Source organism: Morus notabilis, unplaced genomic scaffold, assembly GCF_000414095.1.
Source record: "Morus notabilis unplaced genomic scaffold, ASM41409v2 Scaffold2035, whole genome shotgun sequence".
NCBI lineage: Eukaryota > Viridiplantae > Streptophyta > Magnoliopsida > Rosales > Moraceae > Morus > Morus notabilis.
The window spans coordinates 582,391-597,652 of NW_010360448.1; the positions used below are offsets into that span (position 1 = coordinate 582,391).

At 34.1% G+C, this 15,262-nt stretch overlaps 3 protein-coding genes across 4 annotated transcripts in view; 1 reads left to right on the forward strand and 2 right to left on the reverse strand.

The window, feature by feature from the left end:
- Window positions 1-798: 798 nt before the first annotated feature.
- On the reverse strand, window positions 799-3,827 carry LOC21402901 (putative pentatricopeptide repeat-containing protein At3g01580). Of its 2 annotated transcripts, none has more exons than XR_002902079.1 (2): window positions 3,760-3,827; window positions 799-840 (listed from the first exon to the last, which is right to left on the reverse strand). XR_002902079.1 is itself a non-coding variant. In XM_010096474.2 (2 exons), exon 1 carries the CDS (start codon window positions 3,536-3,538, stop codon window positions 1,415-1,417), a length of 2,124 nt encoding a protein of 707 aa, XP_010094776.1. In that variant the 3' UTR covers window positions 824-840; window positions 1,405-1,414. The 2 variants fall into 2 exon arrangements, 1 of the variants encoding a protein (XP_010094776.1); XM_010096474.2 differs by lacking the exon at window positions 3,760-3,827 and adding an exon at window positions 1,405-3,538 and having other exon boundaries at window positions 824-840.
- A 1,866-nt stretch (window positions 3,828-5,693) lies between these two features.
- Window positions 5,694-13,141, forward strand: LOC21402902 (serine/threonine-protein phosphatase 2A 65 kDa regulatory subunit A beta isoform). The gene is made up of 13 exons (XM_024164492.1): window positions 5,694-5,938; window positions 6,326-6,741; window positions 7,480-7,732; window positions 7,907-8,013; window positions 8,799-8,878; window positions 9,064-9,205; window positions 9,365-9,445; window positions 9,871-9,975; window positions 10,497-10,679; window positions 11,377-11,469; window positions 12,009-12,148; window positions 12,229-12,295; window positions 12,736-13,141. The coding sequence occupies exons 2-13, from the start codon at window positions 6,349-6,351 to the stop codon at window positions 12,853-12,855; spliced, it is 1,764 nt and encodes a 587-aa protein (XP_024020260.1). The 5' UTR covers window positions 5,694-5,938; window positions 6,326-6,348; the 3' UTR covers window positions 12,856-13,141.
- Window positions 13,142-14,116: 975 nt separating this feature from the next.
- LOC21402903 (aspartyl protease APCB1) overlaps window positions 14,117-15,262 on the reverse strand; it is a 5,290-nt gene continuing 4,144 nt past the window's right edge. The window contains exons 8-9 of the mRNA XM_024164499.1: window positions 15,092-15,164; window positions 14,117-14,548 (exon numbers count right to left, since the gene is read on the reverse strand). Coding sequence (XP_024020267.1) covers window positions 14,433-14,548; window positions 15,092-15,164 — 189 coding nt within the window. The 3' untranslated portion in view covers window positions 14,117-14,432. The remainder of the gene's footprint in view (window positions 14,549-15,091; window positions 15,165-15,262) is intronic.

The following is a 15,262-nucleotide window of genomic DNA, read 5'->3' on the forward strand; positions in this document are numbered from 1 at the left end:
AACAATCAAAGAGTAAGCAATTGTGTCAAACAACATATTCCTTTGCAACACTCTTTTCAACAACACAACACCTTCCTCAACTCTCCCTTCCTCTAAAATCTTGAAAACCAAACTGGTGTTCACAATCACAGAAGGAGAGCATCTTCTTCCATGAATCCTATCCAATATTTCAACATAGTTTAGCAACTTCCCTTCTTTACACAGAGCTAATCAATGTTCTAACTGTCAATTGATTTGGGTAAATTCTCCTCCAAATCATATGCTCATAAATCCTCCAAACCATAGTGTTCTCACCAGATTTCTCAACAACGTGTATGAAAGTGTTGAGACTCACCAGGTTCAACGAAAACCCATGTTCTTCTGAATAACAACTTAGCAGTGAATCAACCACCAAGAACTTGGAAGAATCCCCAGCATTTTTCTTCAAAACCGTTTCGATCAAAGCTCTAGCGTCCAAGTTCAGCCGAGCTTGAACCAAGATGTGAATGGCTAAGCAGTAAGACCGAAGGCAATGTTCGAAATTTACTCTGTTGCTGCCCAGTGGAAGAAACGTAGAGCCCATTTTGCGTCAATAGGTTGCTTCAATTCCAAGAGTATTTTCTCGACGAGTTGTTCATTGAACTTGATGTGATGGAAGTCCCTAGAGAGGGTGTCCCAAGTCCATCTGCTTCTGAACGCATTGCATATGGCTTTGACAACATTATTTGCAGCTGTTGGTTTTGTTAGTGTATGAATCAAGTGAGATAGCCCTGAATGAGGATAGAAACAACATAGTTGCCAAGGAGATTTCAAGGATTTGGAGATTAGAGATGGGACTATTTGACGCAGTAAGCTCATGTCCTGTGAAACGTACGAAACAGTTGTATTAGAAATCATGTTCTACATGAAAACCATTAGCATCAATGAAAAACGCATATTTAAAAACATATGAAGTTCTTGTCTTATCATAGACAGATCCTGTACAACTACCTTAACTAAAGAGTGAGAAAACAGAAAGCTACATTTTTTTTTTTTGGGTGAAAGGTAAACATCACAGTTTAACATTTAGATCATCAATGGCACTAAATGAGACAAGGTATCCTTCCCGCTTGGCTGGTTGATCAGGAATTTTTTCTTTTCTTTTTTTAATTTTGGTTTGCTTTATGGAAGTTCACCAGGAAATGTTGAATTACTAAGTCGTGTGCTATTGTTTACCTCAGTCGTTTTGAAGGCTTTCTCTTCAGCACAAACATACAATACTATGGAGGCCATTGAAAAAAGAATAAGGACACATGATTTTGTTTTCCTTTCCTTCCCTTTTTTTTTTCCTCAAATATTACAGTTCGACTTATCTGATCAGATTCGTGGTTGTGATTTCAGTACCATATCCTTAATCTTATACCGCATTTCATGAGCATGTACAACCTCATTCAAACTATAATAGCACCGTGTCATGTTGCAAAAGTTCTAAATGATGAATGTAAGATTCCTCTCTCATCTTCACCTCCAGCCTTCTCAGCAATTCATAAATCTGCTCAAAGTTTGGGTGAAATCTATCTCCGGAAACAAAGCTATAAATTACACTTCCTGCTTCAACCATACTTTTCCCAATCGTCTTCTTCAGCTTCTTCTCCTTAATAAGTGTTCTAAGTTCTGCTACACTTTCCCATTTCTCATCCACAGCATAGATATTTGATAACAATATGTAATACCCCGCATGAGTATAATCTAACTTGAAAAGATTCTTTGCTGCAACCTCTCCCAGCTTGATATTGTGATGTATTCGACATGCACCAAGCAAGGCTCCCCAAACATATGGCTCGGCTGGAAATGACATTTTATTAACGATTTCCATGGCCTTGTCCAACTCTCCAGCTCGACCAAGAAGATCAACAATTATCCCATAATGCTCAGAATTGGGCATCAATTGGTATTTATGCATCATTATATTGAATATTTCCATCCCTTGTTCAACCAAACCTGAATGGCTACAAGCAGATAAAAGAGAAACAAATGTCACCTTGTTTGGCCTAACGGCTGAATTCTTCACCATTTGATCAAAAATATCTACAGCTTCAACCCCACGCCCATGGGTTGCATAAGCTGCAATCATTGCACTCCAGATAAACACATCTTTGTTCACAATCCCTTGAAATATTTGAATAGCATTATCTAGGTTACCACATTTTGAGTACAACTCTATGAGTGAAGCTCCAACAAAGGCGTTGCTGTTAAAGCCCATTTTCTTCACATAACCATGAAGGCACAGAGCATGGCGAAGAATCCCCAACTGTGCACAAGCTGCAAGAATCTTCACCATGGCAACCGCATCGGGTATAATACCTTCTAGTAGCATCTGACGGAAGACTCCCATAGATTGGCATGCCATTCCATTATGGGCGTACCCACTTAACAATGCAGCAAAAGAAACCGCATCGTTTTTGGGCATTCTTTCAAACAGATCCAACCCTTGATCAGGGGCAAAGCACTTCATATACATATCAATTAGAGCTGTAGAGACCGAGACATCCAATTCAAAACCTTTCCTAGCAGCAAACTTATGGATCTTTCGACCCTCTTCTATGTTGCAGCTAAAAGCACAAGCTTGCAATGCATTAATTACAGTTACTGAATTGGGTTCAATCGTCCCATTAATCATCTCATTGAAAAGATCTAATGCTTCGACAGCAGCACCATTAAGAGCATAACAAGCAATCATTGAGCTCCATGATATCACATCTCGTTTTGGCATTTTTCTGAACAAGTTAGCAGCATATCTTATGGAACCTGTTTTTGCATATAGATTCAAAAGCGAATTTACCAAAGATATATCACTATCAAAGCCCCTCCTAATACCAAAACCATGTATGCAACTGCCAAGCTTTAAATTTGGCAACTGCGAACAAGCAGAAACAACACTGACAAGAGTCACTCTTTCAGGGTTTAAACATTCCACCATAACCATTTGCGAGAAAAATCTTAGTGCTTCTTCGGGATTACCATTTTGCTCGTACCCAGTAACCATTGAAGTCCATAGAACAATATCGGGATGAGGAAATTCCTTGAACACTTGTAAAGCATCATCCATTACTCCACATTTCGCGTAGAATTCGACCAAAGCAGAACCCACGTACATGTCTTGTCCAACCTTGTCATGTTTCTTTATAAACCCATGAACCATTTTGCCATATTTTAGCGCCCTTAACCCCGCACACGCCTTAAGTGCAATGGATGCTGTGAAATTATCAGGCTTCTCATCATGATCTCTCCCATTAGATATCATGTCCCGAAAGAGGTACAAGGTCTCTTCCCATTGCATATCTCTACAGTAGCTCCTGAGGGTAGCGTTCCAGAGATAAACAGTTCTGTGCGGCGTTTCGCCGAACAGTTTACGGGCATCGCCAAGTAATGCATGCTTTGCATATAAAGCAATGAGTTTCGTGGCAAAGAAACTATCATGGGCAAGGCCAGCTTTGAAAGCTTGGGAGTGAAGTTGTACTACTGATTTCCCACTATCACATAGTTTAAACAGAGTAACAAGAAGCTCCCTCCTTTTCATAAAGGTAAGAAGACCCAAAAACACGTCACTAAATGCCTAAGAGGAAGCAATGCTAATCAGGAAAGAAAAAGACAACCATTTAAGATATAGACATTAACACTTTTAGCAAAATTTGCAGTTATCCTAAGATTCTTCATTCTCGTTAAGTTCATTAAGTTAATACGAATGACATATTAAAGACATTTGAGATGTAAGGCGTAAAGGAAAGGAGATGTGTTTACCCAGCAGAAGGATGGAACAGAGAGAGATCGGATTTGAGGGAGTGAGACAGATAGAGGTTAAAGAATTCTGATCCAAAGTGAAATCGTCTTCAAGCAAAACTATGTTGTGCTGTTATAGATATATGTTATAATAAAATCTTCTAGGATTATGATTATTTAATTCCAGAATAAAAGAGTTTTTTAAATATAAATAAGTTATAGATATATAAAATATATATAATTTTAGGAAAACTATATAGATAGAAATTGGTTTGGATTTTTAGGGGTAAAACCACTAACCAAATTAATTTAGGGTCAGTTTGGTATTGTTGTGCTTGTTGTGCTGTTAGTCAGAAGTTGTTGTGACTATAAACATTTAAGTGTTTGGTAAACTTTTTTTCAAAATTGCTGTGAATACCAGAAACAGAAATTTAGGTATTTGGTAAATTATATACAAAATTACTATGAAGATGTATAATAACTAAAATAGACATAATTTAACACACATACTTATAAGGAAAAATTTCATTTTGGTACCCTTTGTTATATTGAAATATGAGTTTGGTACCCTTTGTTTTTAATAATTTCATGTTAGTACCTTGACCTTTTAGAAAATCATCTTTTAGTACCTCATGACAGTTTTTAGGGATATGAAAAGACAAAATTGTCCTTATTATTAAATATATAAAAAGGCTTTTTAAAAAAAAATCTTAAACCTGCAATCAAGATTTTTGTTTTATGTTTAGGGCAGAATGAAGTTTAGGTATTTAGTTACAAGTCTAAGATTTTTTAAAAAGTTTTTTTATATTTAATGATAAGGACAATTTTGTCTTTTTGTATCCGAAAAAACTACCCCGAAGTATCAAAATAAGATTTTCTAAAAGGTCGAGTTATCGACATGAAATTATTAAAAACAGAGGGCACCAAACTTATATTTTGATATAACAGGGTACAAAAATGAAATTTATCCTACTTATAATTAATTTTGTTTCTATTTTTATAGTCAATATTGATAATATTTATACACCAAAATACTAAGAACATATAATTTTCATTTTATTAATTAAAATATCTCTAAAAAGAAATTGGTTTTATTCAACGAAATAAATTATATTTATAAAAAAATCAAAAAAATAAAGAACTAAAGGAAAATTATTTTTCAAACTTGCAAAATTATAATAAAAATATATTATTAAAATTTAGCATAAAATAATTATTAAAGGTTTTTAATTTTTAAATAAACATTTCAAATAAAATATATCTTTTAATTTGATTTGTAAGAAATAAAATGAGTTATTGAGAATTATGTTTTATTATTAGGGACATTTTAGTAAATTTGGACAATGACAGCAGAAGCTACTGTGAAAAAGTAATCCCTGGCCTGCTTATTAAATTATACTGTTAGGCAGCAGTTGATAGAAGCTGCTAGACAAAAGCAGGTTTTGCCAAATATCCTGACCTGCTGTAGCTTCTGAAAAAAGCTAAAAGCAGTATCTAAAAGAATGCCAAACGTGCCCTTAATTGGTTTTTTTTTTAAATTTAAACCAAACCTAATCGATCCTTAATTGGTTTGGTTTGATTTAGTTGGTTTGAATAGTTTGGTGCACTCCCTATTTTAGATTAGAACTAGTCAAAGGGCAATTAAATAGATTACTAAAAATACCCTCAATGATCCATTAGTAATTTACAAGATGCTGCTGGGTCTTTGCTCGCCGACGCCGGCCATGCGTCAGCTATAGTCTGCCAGACTATAATCTATAGTATGACAGATTACACCAGCCGTTACTGATCTCATATTATGATCTATAATCTGATAAGTTATTTCTCATAATCTGACAGGTTATTTCTCATAATTTTGACAGACTATGTTGTATAATATTGGGCTAGACCAAACTGGGCCGGGAGCAAACAAAAGACCGTTCTGTAGAGCAATTACCGTCTAATCAAATGGCGCAAGCCTGTTTTGAAATTTCCGTTTTCTAGAGCGTTTGGTCAAAAAAGAAAAGAAAATCCTCGATTTTGAAGGGAAATAGAAAAATAGAAAAAAAAAAGAAAAAGAAAAAAGAACAGACCTCTCTACTTCTCTCCCCTCCTCAAGATCTCTTTCTCTCTCTTCTCTTCAAACATCCCTCTCAGATCGAGCTTTACAAACCCATTCTCAAGCGGTACCAAAATCTATTACACCTTCTTGCTTCTTCAGGTTTTCCTGCGATTTCTTTCGTTAAGTTTTACACTTTTCATTACCTTTTTCAGTGAAAATTTTTGCTTTTGTGTTTCGAAAACTCGATCCTCTTTTCTAGGGTTTCCCTTCATCTGCATAACTCCCAATTAATTTCAATTAATTTGTGGATTGGAAGAGCTTACTTTTTTTTTCCAACTGTAGCCTTATTCAATTTCTCGCTTCTCTATTTTGTCATAATCTTTGTTTTCATTTTGATCCAGTTAAGGAATTAGTTCAAGTGAAACTCAGGAAGAATCTAACGAAACTGCATTAGTTTTGAATTTGGAGTTTGGCTTTGAGTTTTTAGTTCTTATTATTTAAGGATTGAATTACAATTTTGTTTAATTTTTTAATTTAATTTTATAGGTGTAAGGATCTTGTTGCAAAAGATGGCTATGGTGGATGAGCCTTTATACCCAATTGCGATCTTAATTGATGAGCTGAAGAATGAGGATATTCAGCTCCGATTGAACTCGATCCGGCGACTCTCGACGATCGCTCGGGCGCTCGGAGAGGAGAGGACGAGGAAGGAATTGATCCCTTTTCTCAGCGAGAACAATGACGACGACGACGAAGTGCTTCTCGCAATGGCCGAAGAATTGGGGGTTTTTATCACCTATGTTGGAGGTGTAGAGCACGCCAATGTTCTGCTCCCTCCTCTGGAGACTCTCTGCAGTGTGGAGGAAACTTGTGTGAGGGACAAAGCTGTGGAGTCCTTGTGTAGGATTGGTTCCCAGATGAGGGAAAAGGACTTGGTTGAATACTTTATTCCTATGGTCAAGGTCAGTACATTTTTATTTATTTATTTGTTTATTTGCTTTTGGGTTTTGCTTTTTTCTTTGTTTCATTTTTTGGTAAAATGTTCAAATGTGAAATGTTTGTGATTGATTGCAGCGAATACGAAACATTTAAGTTATTTTAGCCCTAGGTGAAATACTAAACATATAGATCTGAAGTACAACTATGCTGTCCAAAAAATAAAACAAGTGGTAGTTTAAAACATGGAGTACTAATATATCCTTAGCAAATATATGACATTCAGCCAACCTTTGATCTTTATATATGCTAATGTCATTTTGGGGCACAAGCAGTATTATTGTTTTTCTTATTTATTGATTGTTAATATTCACTCATACATTTGCGCTTCATCATTGTGAAAAGTTGTTGGGTCAAAGTAGCAAACAATGTATATTAGCAATAAGTAGTCAATTTCTGATACAGTTCTATTTTACGTAGTGGTTATCTCATATCTGAATACCACAACATGAGTCCAATGTAGGCTGTCTTGTCTAGTAAATAAGCAAAACCTCCATAGCAGTTAATTGGAAAATCAGTCCTTCTAATACATATCGCTCATCTTTGAAGAAGCATGGTACAACCATGTCCACATTGTTTATCTTGTCTTATGATAGTAACTGATTGCCTATGCCTTGAATTATGATATGTGATATCATTATGCCTCAATATCAGTAGTATGATTGTCTTGAATCTTTCTGAGCACCCAAATCTGCAATGTACAGAGACTGGCTGCTGGGGAGTGGTTTACAGCTCGAGTTTCCTCATGTGGTTTGTTTCATATTGCCTACCCAAGTGCCTCAGAGACTCTAAAAACTGAACTGAGGACAGTATACAGTCAGCTCTGCCAAGATGATATGCCAATGGTTAGAAGATCAGCTGCAACTAATCTAGGAAAATTTGCTGCGACTGTTGAAGCTGCCTTTTTGAAAATTGACATCATGTCCATATTTGAGGACTTGACACAAGATGGTATAGTTACTCTCTTTTAGTTTTATTTTTATTTATTTATTATTTCAAATCATCTAGTATATAGTTTTCTTTTTGAGTTTTTGATTTTAAATATTGTAATATATCATGTTTGAATTATATTCAAATGTTGTTTCCATAACGATTTAATAGTTAAATTATATGCTGGTCACCCCCTTTCCCATTCTGTTCGGTTATTAGCTGTTGAGGGTTGTGCAGCTCTTGGGAAGTTGTTGGAACCCCAAGATTGCGTAGCTCATATTCTCCCTGTCATAGTTAATTTTTCACAGGTATAGATGCATTTTCTTTTATGGTGAGATGATCCTTATTACCTGTTAATCTTCAAGGTAGTTGTACCGATACTGTAATAATAGTAGAGTAATTCATATTTAGTTCTTATATATTTTATTATTCTTTGTCTCCTTCGCTTTATTGATTTCTTCCTAAATTTGTAGTGGTAGGTGATATGTGTGATAAGTAATAAGTAATAAGTATATTTTGCAATGGTCATTATGCAAGTTGGTTATTTCAAACTGATGGAATTCACTTCATGCTATGTAAATTATAGTTTCTTGAGCTTCAAAAGTCCCAGTAACTTGTATGTCATGCTATGTCATATATTTAAGTCTCTTATGAAACCAATAAATCATTTTGATATTCCTCACAACTAGGATGTTTGGGATAAATTTTCAAGGCATTGTCTGGAAAGATTGCTGATTGGCCCCTCTTATATGATCTACAAGATTAGTTTTCCGTTCCTAAGTCCTTGAAAAACCAACAGTAGAAAAAGGGGGGAAAAAGGGAAAGATGTGATATGCATATTTGAGGTGGCAATTTTTGTCGTGGTTTCAAAAGCGTAATGTATATACATCATGTATGATTGTATTCTATTTGTGCACGTGGCTTGTCTATTAATTTAAACAAAGTAAAAGGATGAAAGTTGCCTTTTATTAATACTTGTTTTTTTGAATAAATCATGACACTAGATTTGTTTATTATTATTATTATTATTATTATTATTATTATTATTATTATTATTATCATTATCATCATTATTATTTTTTTTGTTGACTAGGATAAATCTTGGCGTGTTCGCTATATGGTTGCTAATCAGTTATATGAATTATGTGAAGCTGTTGGTCCAGAACCTACCAGGTATTCCCTTAGATGTGGTTCTGCAAATTCTCATACAATTTAACGCTATTTTCTTTTCTGTAATTGTTTCTTCCCTGTTTCCTTATCCAGGAAGTGTTTGATTCTCTTGTTTTCTTTAGGAACCGAGTCAATGTGAAAGCTTTTGCATATATGTTTGGGTTATAACAGACAATTGTTTATTTTAGGTCGGATCTGGTGCCTGCCTATGTTCGGCTACTTCGTGATAATGAGGCTGAAGTACGAATAGCGGCTGCTGGGAAGGTGACGAAGTTTTGTCGGATTTTGAGTCCAGAACTTGCAATTCAGCACATCCTACCATGTGTGAAGGTATATGCTAATCAAATGCTTGGATCTTACTCTTTCTCTCTCTATCTTTTTCTTTTTTTCTTTCTTTTTTTTTTTTTTGTGAATTGTGCAGTTCATTTTTTTTGTTATTTCGATATTGCCTGTGAAAATTGTATTTAACTATCAAGATGCTTGCTTTAGGAGTTGTCAACAGATTCATCACAACATGTTCGTTCTGCGTTGGCTTCAGTTATAATGGGTATGGCACCAGTTTTAGGAAAGGTACGAACTTTGTATAGCTAATCACTCATTATTGTTATTGTTACTCTATTTCAAAAGTTTTATTCTTAGCTATGTTGGTGTGTTTAATATCTTTGTCATCGAGGGCTTCTTAGTAATTGGTGTGGTTATATCTCCATAATGTAATACCATACTTTATAGTTTATACAAAGTTGCTTTGTTTTGCCATTATTCTTGTATAAGTTTCCATTTTGGGATGACATAGTTGTAACGTACTGGAAGTGTCACATGGATGGAATCAGTTAAATTACAAAGATTAGTACGAGCACGTTAAAAGCAATATGATATGATTTGCTAAATGAATGCAATCAAGTGCAGTTGCTCCATTAGAAGAATCTCTCTTTCTGTCTCTGAAAGTAGACGTGTCTGTACCCCTAAATCATTTAATTTCTATTTGTTGATTGCAGGATGCAACCATCGAGCAACTGCTTCCTATTTTTCTCTCTTTGCTGAAGGATGAGTTCCCTGATGTCCGCTTGAATATTATCAGCAAGCTTGACCAAGTCAACCAGGTTTCTTAAAAATTTCAAAAAATATTTTTCATTTGTTTGTTTTTACCCTGCAATTCTGCTGGTCGTCCTTGTTATTCTTTACTTATTTATTTAATATTTATGTGTTGTGGGGGTTGTTGGGAGTGGAGTTGGGAGGATAGCATTTGTAGGAGCTAGGATTTCAGAGCTAGTACAATTCAAGATATAATTGGTCAGTCTTATTTTGATATATGGTTTGGATTCTTTCAACGGTTCTGAAACAAGGAACAAAATGCTTGTATATTTAGAACTTACTGTTTTGATGAGTTATTTGGGTAGAAATTGAAAATGCTGAATATCTGTGCTGCAAACCTCCATAACATTAATCTCTTTAACCTGCTTGAAAGACTTTTATCACAGCTTAATGCCATCCTGCCTGTCAATCTGATTTCATTATTTTCCTTTTTGTGTTTCATGCATTAAATTATTCCTAAAACTTGTACCTTACCGATATTAGTTGTACTTAACCTTGAAATTGAACGATTTTTTATCTGTTGATGCAGGTGATTGGAATTGATCTACTGTCTCAGTCTCTTTTGCCTGCGATTGTTGAACTTGCGGAGGACAGACACTGGAGGGTTCGGCTTGCGATCATAGAATATATACCCTTGTTGGCGAGTCAGTTGGGTGTAGGGTTTTTTGATGATAAGCTTGGTGCTCTTTGCATGCAGTGGTTAAAAGACAAGGTTTGTGAAGCTTGGGGCTATGAATTATAGCATTATAATTTATGAATTAGGTCATGCTAAATAAGAGGACCGTGATGTGAGCATCATTAATTTCAGTAGAGCTTTTTTAAAAAATATATATATAAAGCATATTTTAAAAAAATCACATAAAAAACTAATTAGGATGTACATATGAGAAGGAGAAAAAGTTTGTTTATGGCATATTCGAGGAAAAAGATTTTAGTGAGTAAAAAAAATAGTCACAGACATGTAATCTAAAATATACAGAGGATTGTAAGAAAATTATTTAAGTAAGAACATATTTGCAAAAAATATTTTTAACTAGGAAATTAGAGAAGAGAAAATAATTTTGCGAAATGGATTGAATATATTGTGAAAAAAACGTCAAAAAATGAGAAGAAACAAAAATAAAAGCCAAGCATACAAATAAAAAATAACTGAGGAGCAAATAATAAAAATAAGAAAAGCAAAAAAAAAAAAAAAAAAAAAGGAGGAACCAAACTTCCACCTTTGCATTTCCTGAATAGTGAAAATTTTCTTTTATATATTTTCTGTCAACTTGTTTCTTATGTACTCACTGGAATTAAATTAGTTATTTCCTATTTATTTATTTTTGTAACATTAGCTTTAGAAAATTCTAAGCATAACACTACTTTTTATAGTCCATCTTAGTAACAAATATTGGTGGATATTGCAGGTTTACTCAATACGTGATGCTGCTGCTAATAACGTAAAGCGTCTTGCGGAAGAATTTGGACCAGATTGGGCAATGCAGCACATAATCCCACAGGTTTTTCTGAATCAAATTTGCGATAAATGGTCTCTGTTTTTGATATAATGATGTAACACCTTCAAATTCAGCAGAAGATTTTGATGCTGTGGTTGTAGTTTGGTAGACAAGTCTCAATTAAATTATATTAAGTAGCAGCTTTTCAAAATAATATCTCTTGCACTTTTAGTTGACTGGTTTTCTAAGGTATGCCTTCTTTCATAATATATTAATAAAAATAAATATACGTATATATGTACGCATGTATGTATGTATGTATGTATGTATGTATGTAACGACTATTTTGTAATCATCTATCATGCTTTTAGTTGGAATTTTTACTCTATAAATTGTCATCATCTTGTCTTTTGTTCAATTCTTTCTCTGCCTATGATGAAATTAAGCTCTTCGAACCTGTAAAGTTTTTAGAAGTGCGGGTTTTGTGGACAAACTCTTTTGAGACGCTCCCTCATCTGTTCCTGGTAGCTCTATTTCTCAGTATCAGTGAGAAATGCTGTTTGTATCTAATTGGTTGCCTTTTATTTTCAATCTATTCATAGGTGTTGGAAATGATAAACAACCCACACTACCTATATCGGATGACCATTTTGCACGCAGTTTCTCTCCTTGCCCCGGTAATTGGATCAGAGATTACTTGTTCAAAACTTTTGCCCGTGGTTGTTACCGCATCTAAAGATAGGTAAAGACTTTGGGTTCTCTGACTTGGTCGTTTTTTTTGTTTGATTTAACGTGAGTGGGGCTAAGAATTGTGTCTCACAGGGTACCCAACATCAAGTTTAATGTGGCTAAGGTGTTGCAGTCGCTTATTCCAATTGTTGATCAATCTGTAAGTGACTTGTCTTTTTGTCCGAGGCATTTTTGTTACAATTTTTTTCTTCCTGCCGGAAAAGTAAGTTGTATTAGTGAAGAAATACTATATATCATATAGGATCACTTGGTACTTAATACGCTGATGTTTAGGACGGAGAAACTAACTAATGTAATATCGAATTGATTTGGGTTAATGTTGGAAGACAAACTCTATGAGACGGATTTAAAAGAGAAGTGACAAGAGAAACAGTTTAAATGTTCATTTTTTCTTGTTTCTTGGAACCAAGCCAATCACCGTTATACTATCTAGTATTCTAGTGTGCCATGGGCATTTCCATTAAAATGACAATCTATCCCATTTGCGTTGCAAATTAGCACTGTAGAATTATCCTTCAAATTTGAACGATTCAACTTTGTTTTTAACGAGGGATTGATGACGTCATTGAAACAACGTAGGTTGTGGAGAAGACGATCCGACCCTGCTTGGTCGAGCTTAGTGAGGATCCAGATGTTGATGTAAGATTTTTCGCCAACCAGGCACTACAATCGAGTGATCAGGTGATGATGTCTAGCTAGATGGATTTTATCATTCCTTTTTTTCTTTCTACCTTTTTTCCTCTTTAGAATGTATTTTCTCTTGTGTCCTACCAGTTGGGAAGTTCAGCTACAAGTTCTGGTGTATGTAATGTCATGCTATGCAGATTTTAATTTTTGGTCAGTCAAAACTATTGTTACCATTTTGATACGTTCGTGTGCATTTCTTCGTGCCACTTTCTTTTCTATTTTTGTATTATGTTCTTTTTCTTATTTTTGCACTTATCATTTTAATTTTCTAAGAATCTCCTGAGAAGATTGTGAATGATTTTGATCTCTCCCAAATATTATTGACCAATACATCTGATATATATTGTATATAACATCTTGCTCTCACTGGCTCGCTGCGTTGGTCGTGTTTCAAGGTGAAGCAGCAATTGTTCTTGCAAGTTTTTGCCTTGAAAAATGTCAAATCAAAACTTCCCTTTGAAAGCACAAGGAAAATTGTAAAAATAAAGGGATTTAGTTACCGGTGGAAAGACCATTCTTTTTATTTTTATTTTTTTTGAAGAAATTTGAGTGATAACTTGAGTTGTGTATGTGAGAGAAAAATATTATAATAAAAAAAGTTAAATTTAAATTTTTATAAAAGAAAATACCGTAGTAATATGATTTGAATCATGAAATGAATATATCTTAATTTTCTCGAGAAAAATATAATGGATTTAGTCTAGTAAATACAACAGCTAAGTATGGAAATTTGTCTGCTTTAGAGCTTTGTAATCAGAGTATTTTGAAACTTTGGAGAGTCGCCTATTAAACTGTGCGAGCCTCCTCTTCTTTACCAATATGCGACCCAACAAATTTGTAGAAATTCAACCAAAAACAATTTCCACTCGTGAACGTGGCTTGTAGTCCAGTTTAGCATTTACTTTTGGGGAAAAGTCGAGTTTCCCCTCCCCCTCTTTAGAAAAGGTGTTGTCACGTAATCAATTTAAAAATTTCTACTGGAAAGTTACTTCATTAACCTCATCTTCAAGCCTGATCTTTTTTTTTTTTTTTTTTTTTTTTACACCGCGTGGTGCAGTATTTGAAAATTATTATTGAGAAAATTGGTTAGCTCTCTTAGAGCACATTAGTCTAGATTTTTATTTTTTACTTTTGATTAATATTTTTTTAATTAATATAATTATTTGACGAAAAAATATATTAATTAAGAGTGAGGAATAAAAATCCGGACTCATACACTTTAAATGGTATTTATCTTTTTTTCCTTAAATTATTTGATACTCAAACATCGGAAAATCAGGTATAATAATGAGGAATAATGCTCAACGCTGTGTCTTACAATATATAGATTACTTTTTAGTAGTAGTGATACTTAACATCGGTGGTGTATTTAAACATTATTCGAGCCATAAATATGACTAGAACTTGGCAGAAATAATACAAGGAAACTATATCTCAAGCACTAATATATATACACGGGCATATTTTCTTATTTTATTTTTCTTTTCATTTTTGGCTGGAAATGTACGAGCATACTTTATCCTGTTAGTTTTTAGCAAAAGGCAAGTTTTGTATGTACAAATAAGAATCATATATATTAAATTTCCACATTACTCGAAGAATGGAAGGCTATCAAATCGTCGTGGTTTGACACAATCTGAGTTGGTCCAACCAATTTTCTGGTTTTCATTGTCATACACCACCAAATGCCCACGCAATGATATATCTGCAGGCCACAAATTCATTAGTTTTACAAATACAGCAATCATGTTGAGAGGGCAAAAAAGAAAAAGGTTTCTACGCAGCACTAAAAAAAGTTTAACCAATAAACACGACATTTCATAAAGAAAGGCCAGATCTAACAAGTTCTGAGAGCATCCTAATGCAATATTAAATTTGTGTGCCAATGTCAAATTTTAGCACTGGAGTAGAAAAATCACTCTCCAATGTAACGCCATTCTTCGTTGATTGTTATTGGTTGATGTGTTTTCCTTTTAATTTAATTACTATAACATTGACATTTTCAAATTATTTTAATATTAAAAATGTACTTTCATGACTTTCAAAACTTAATGATTGTTATAAAAAGTAGATATAGCATATAAAAGAGCATTGTGCATTAGAGCCAAAACGAAAATACCACATCATTATCAAATATGCCATGTTTACTCTTTTTGGTGCCAAATATATCATTGACATTAAAGGGAAACACAGAAGAGTCCTAGTAAAACAGATTTATTTATTTTTTACTTTTGTTCTAATTGCATACCTCCAAGTATGGTTGTGTAACCGTCATGTACTTTGCTTCCGTCTAGGATGCCCAAGCACACATTGCCTTTGCTCTGCCAAAGATTTGAGCTTTGTGAGATAAGTGGGTACTTGATAAATTTAAAGAGAGAAAAAAAAAAAAAAAAAAAAAAAAAAAACTTTTGGGGTTTTC

Coding starts and splice junctions, on each gene's coding strand:
- LOC21402901 (XM_010096474.2), bottom strand. CDS start 3,538: ATGAAAAGGAGGGAGCTTCTTGTTACTCTGTTTAAACTATGTGATAGT.
- LOC21402902 (XM_024164492.1), top strand. CDS start 6,349: ATGGCTATGGTGGATGAGCCTTTATACCCAATTGCGATCTTAATTGAT. Junction 8,014..8,798: donor TCATAGTTAATTTTTCACAG/GTATAGATGCAT, acceptor TTTGTTGACTAG/GATAAATCTTGGCGTGTTCG. Junction 10,680..11,376: donor TGCAGTGGTTAAAAGACAAG/GTTTGTGAAGCT, acceptor TGGATATTGCAG/GTTTACTCAATACGTGATGC.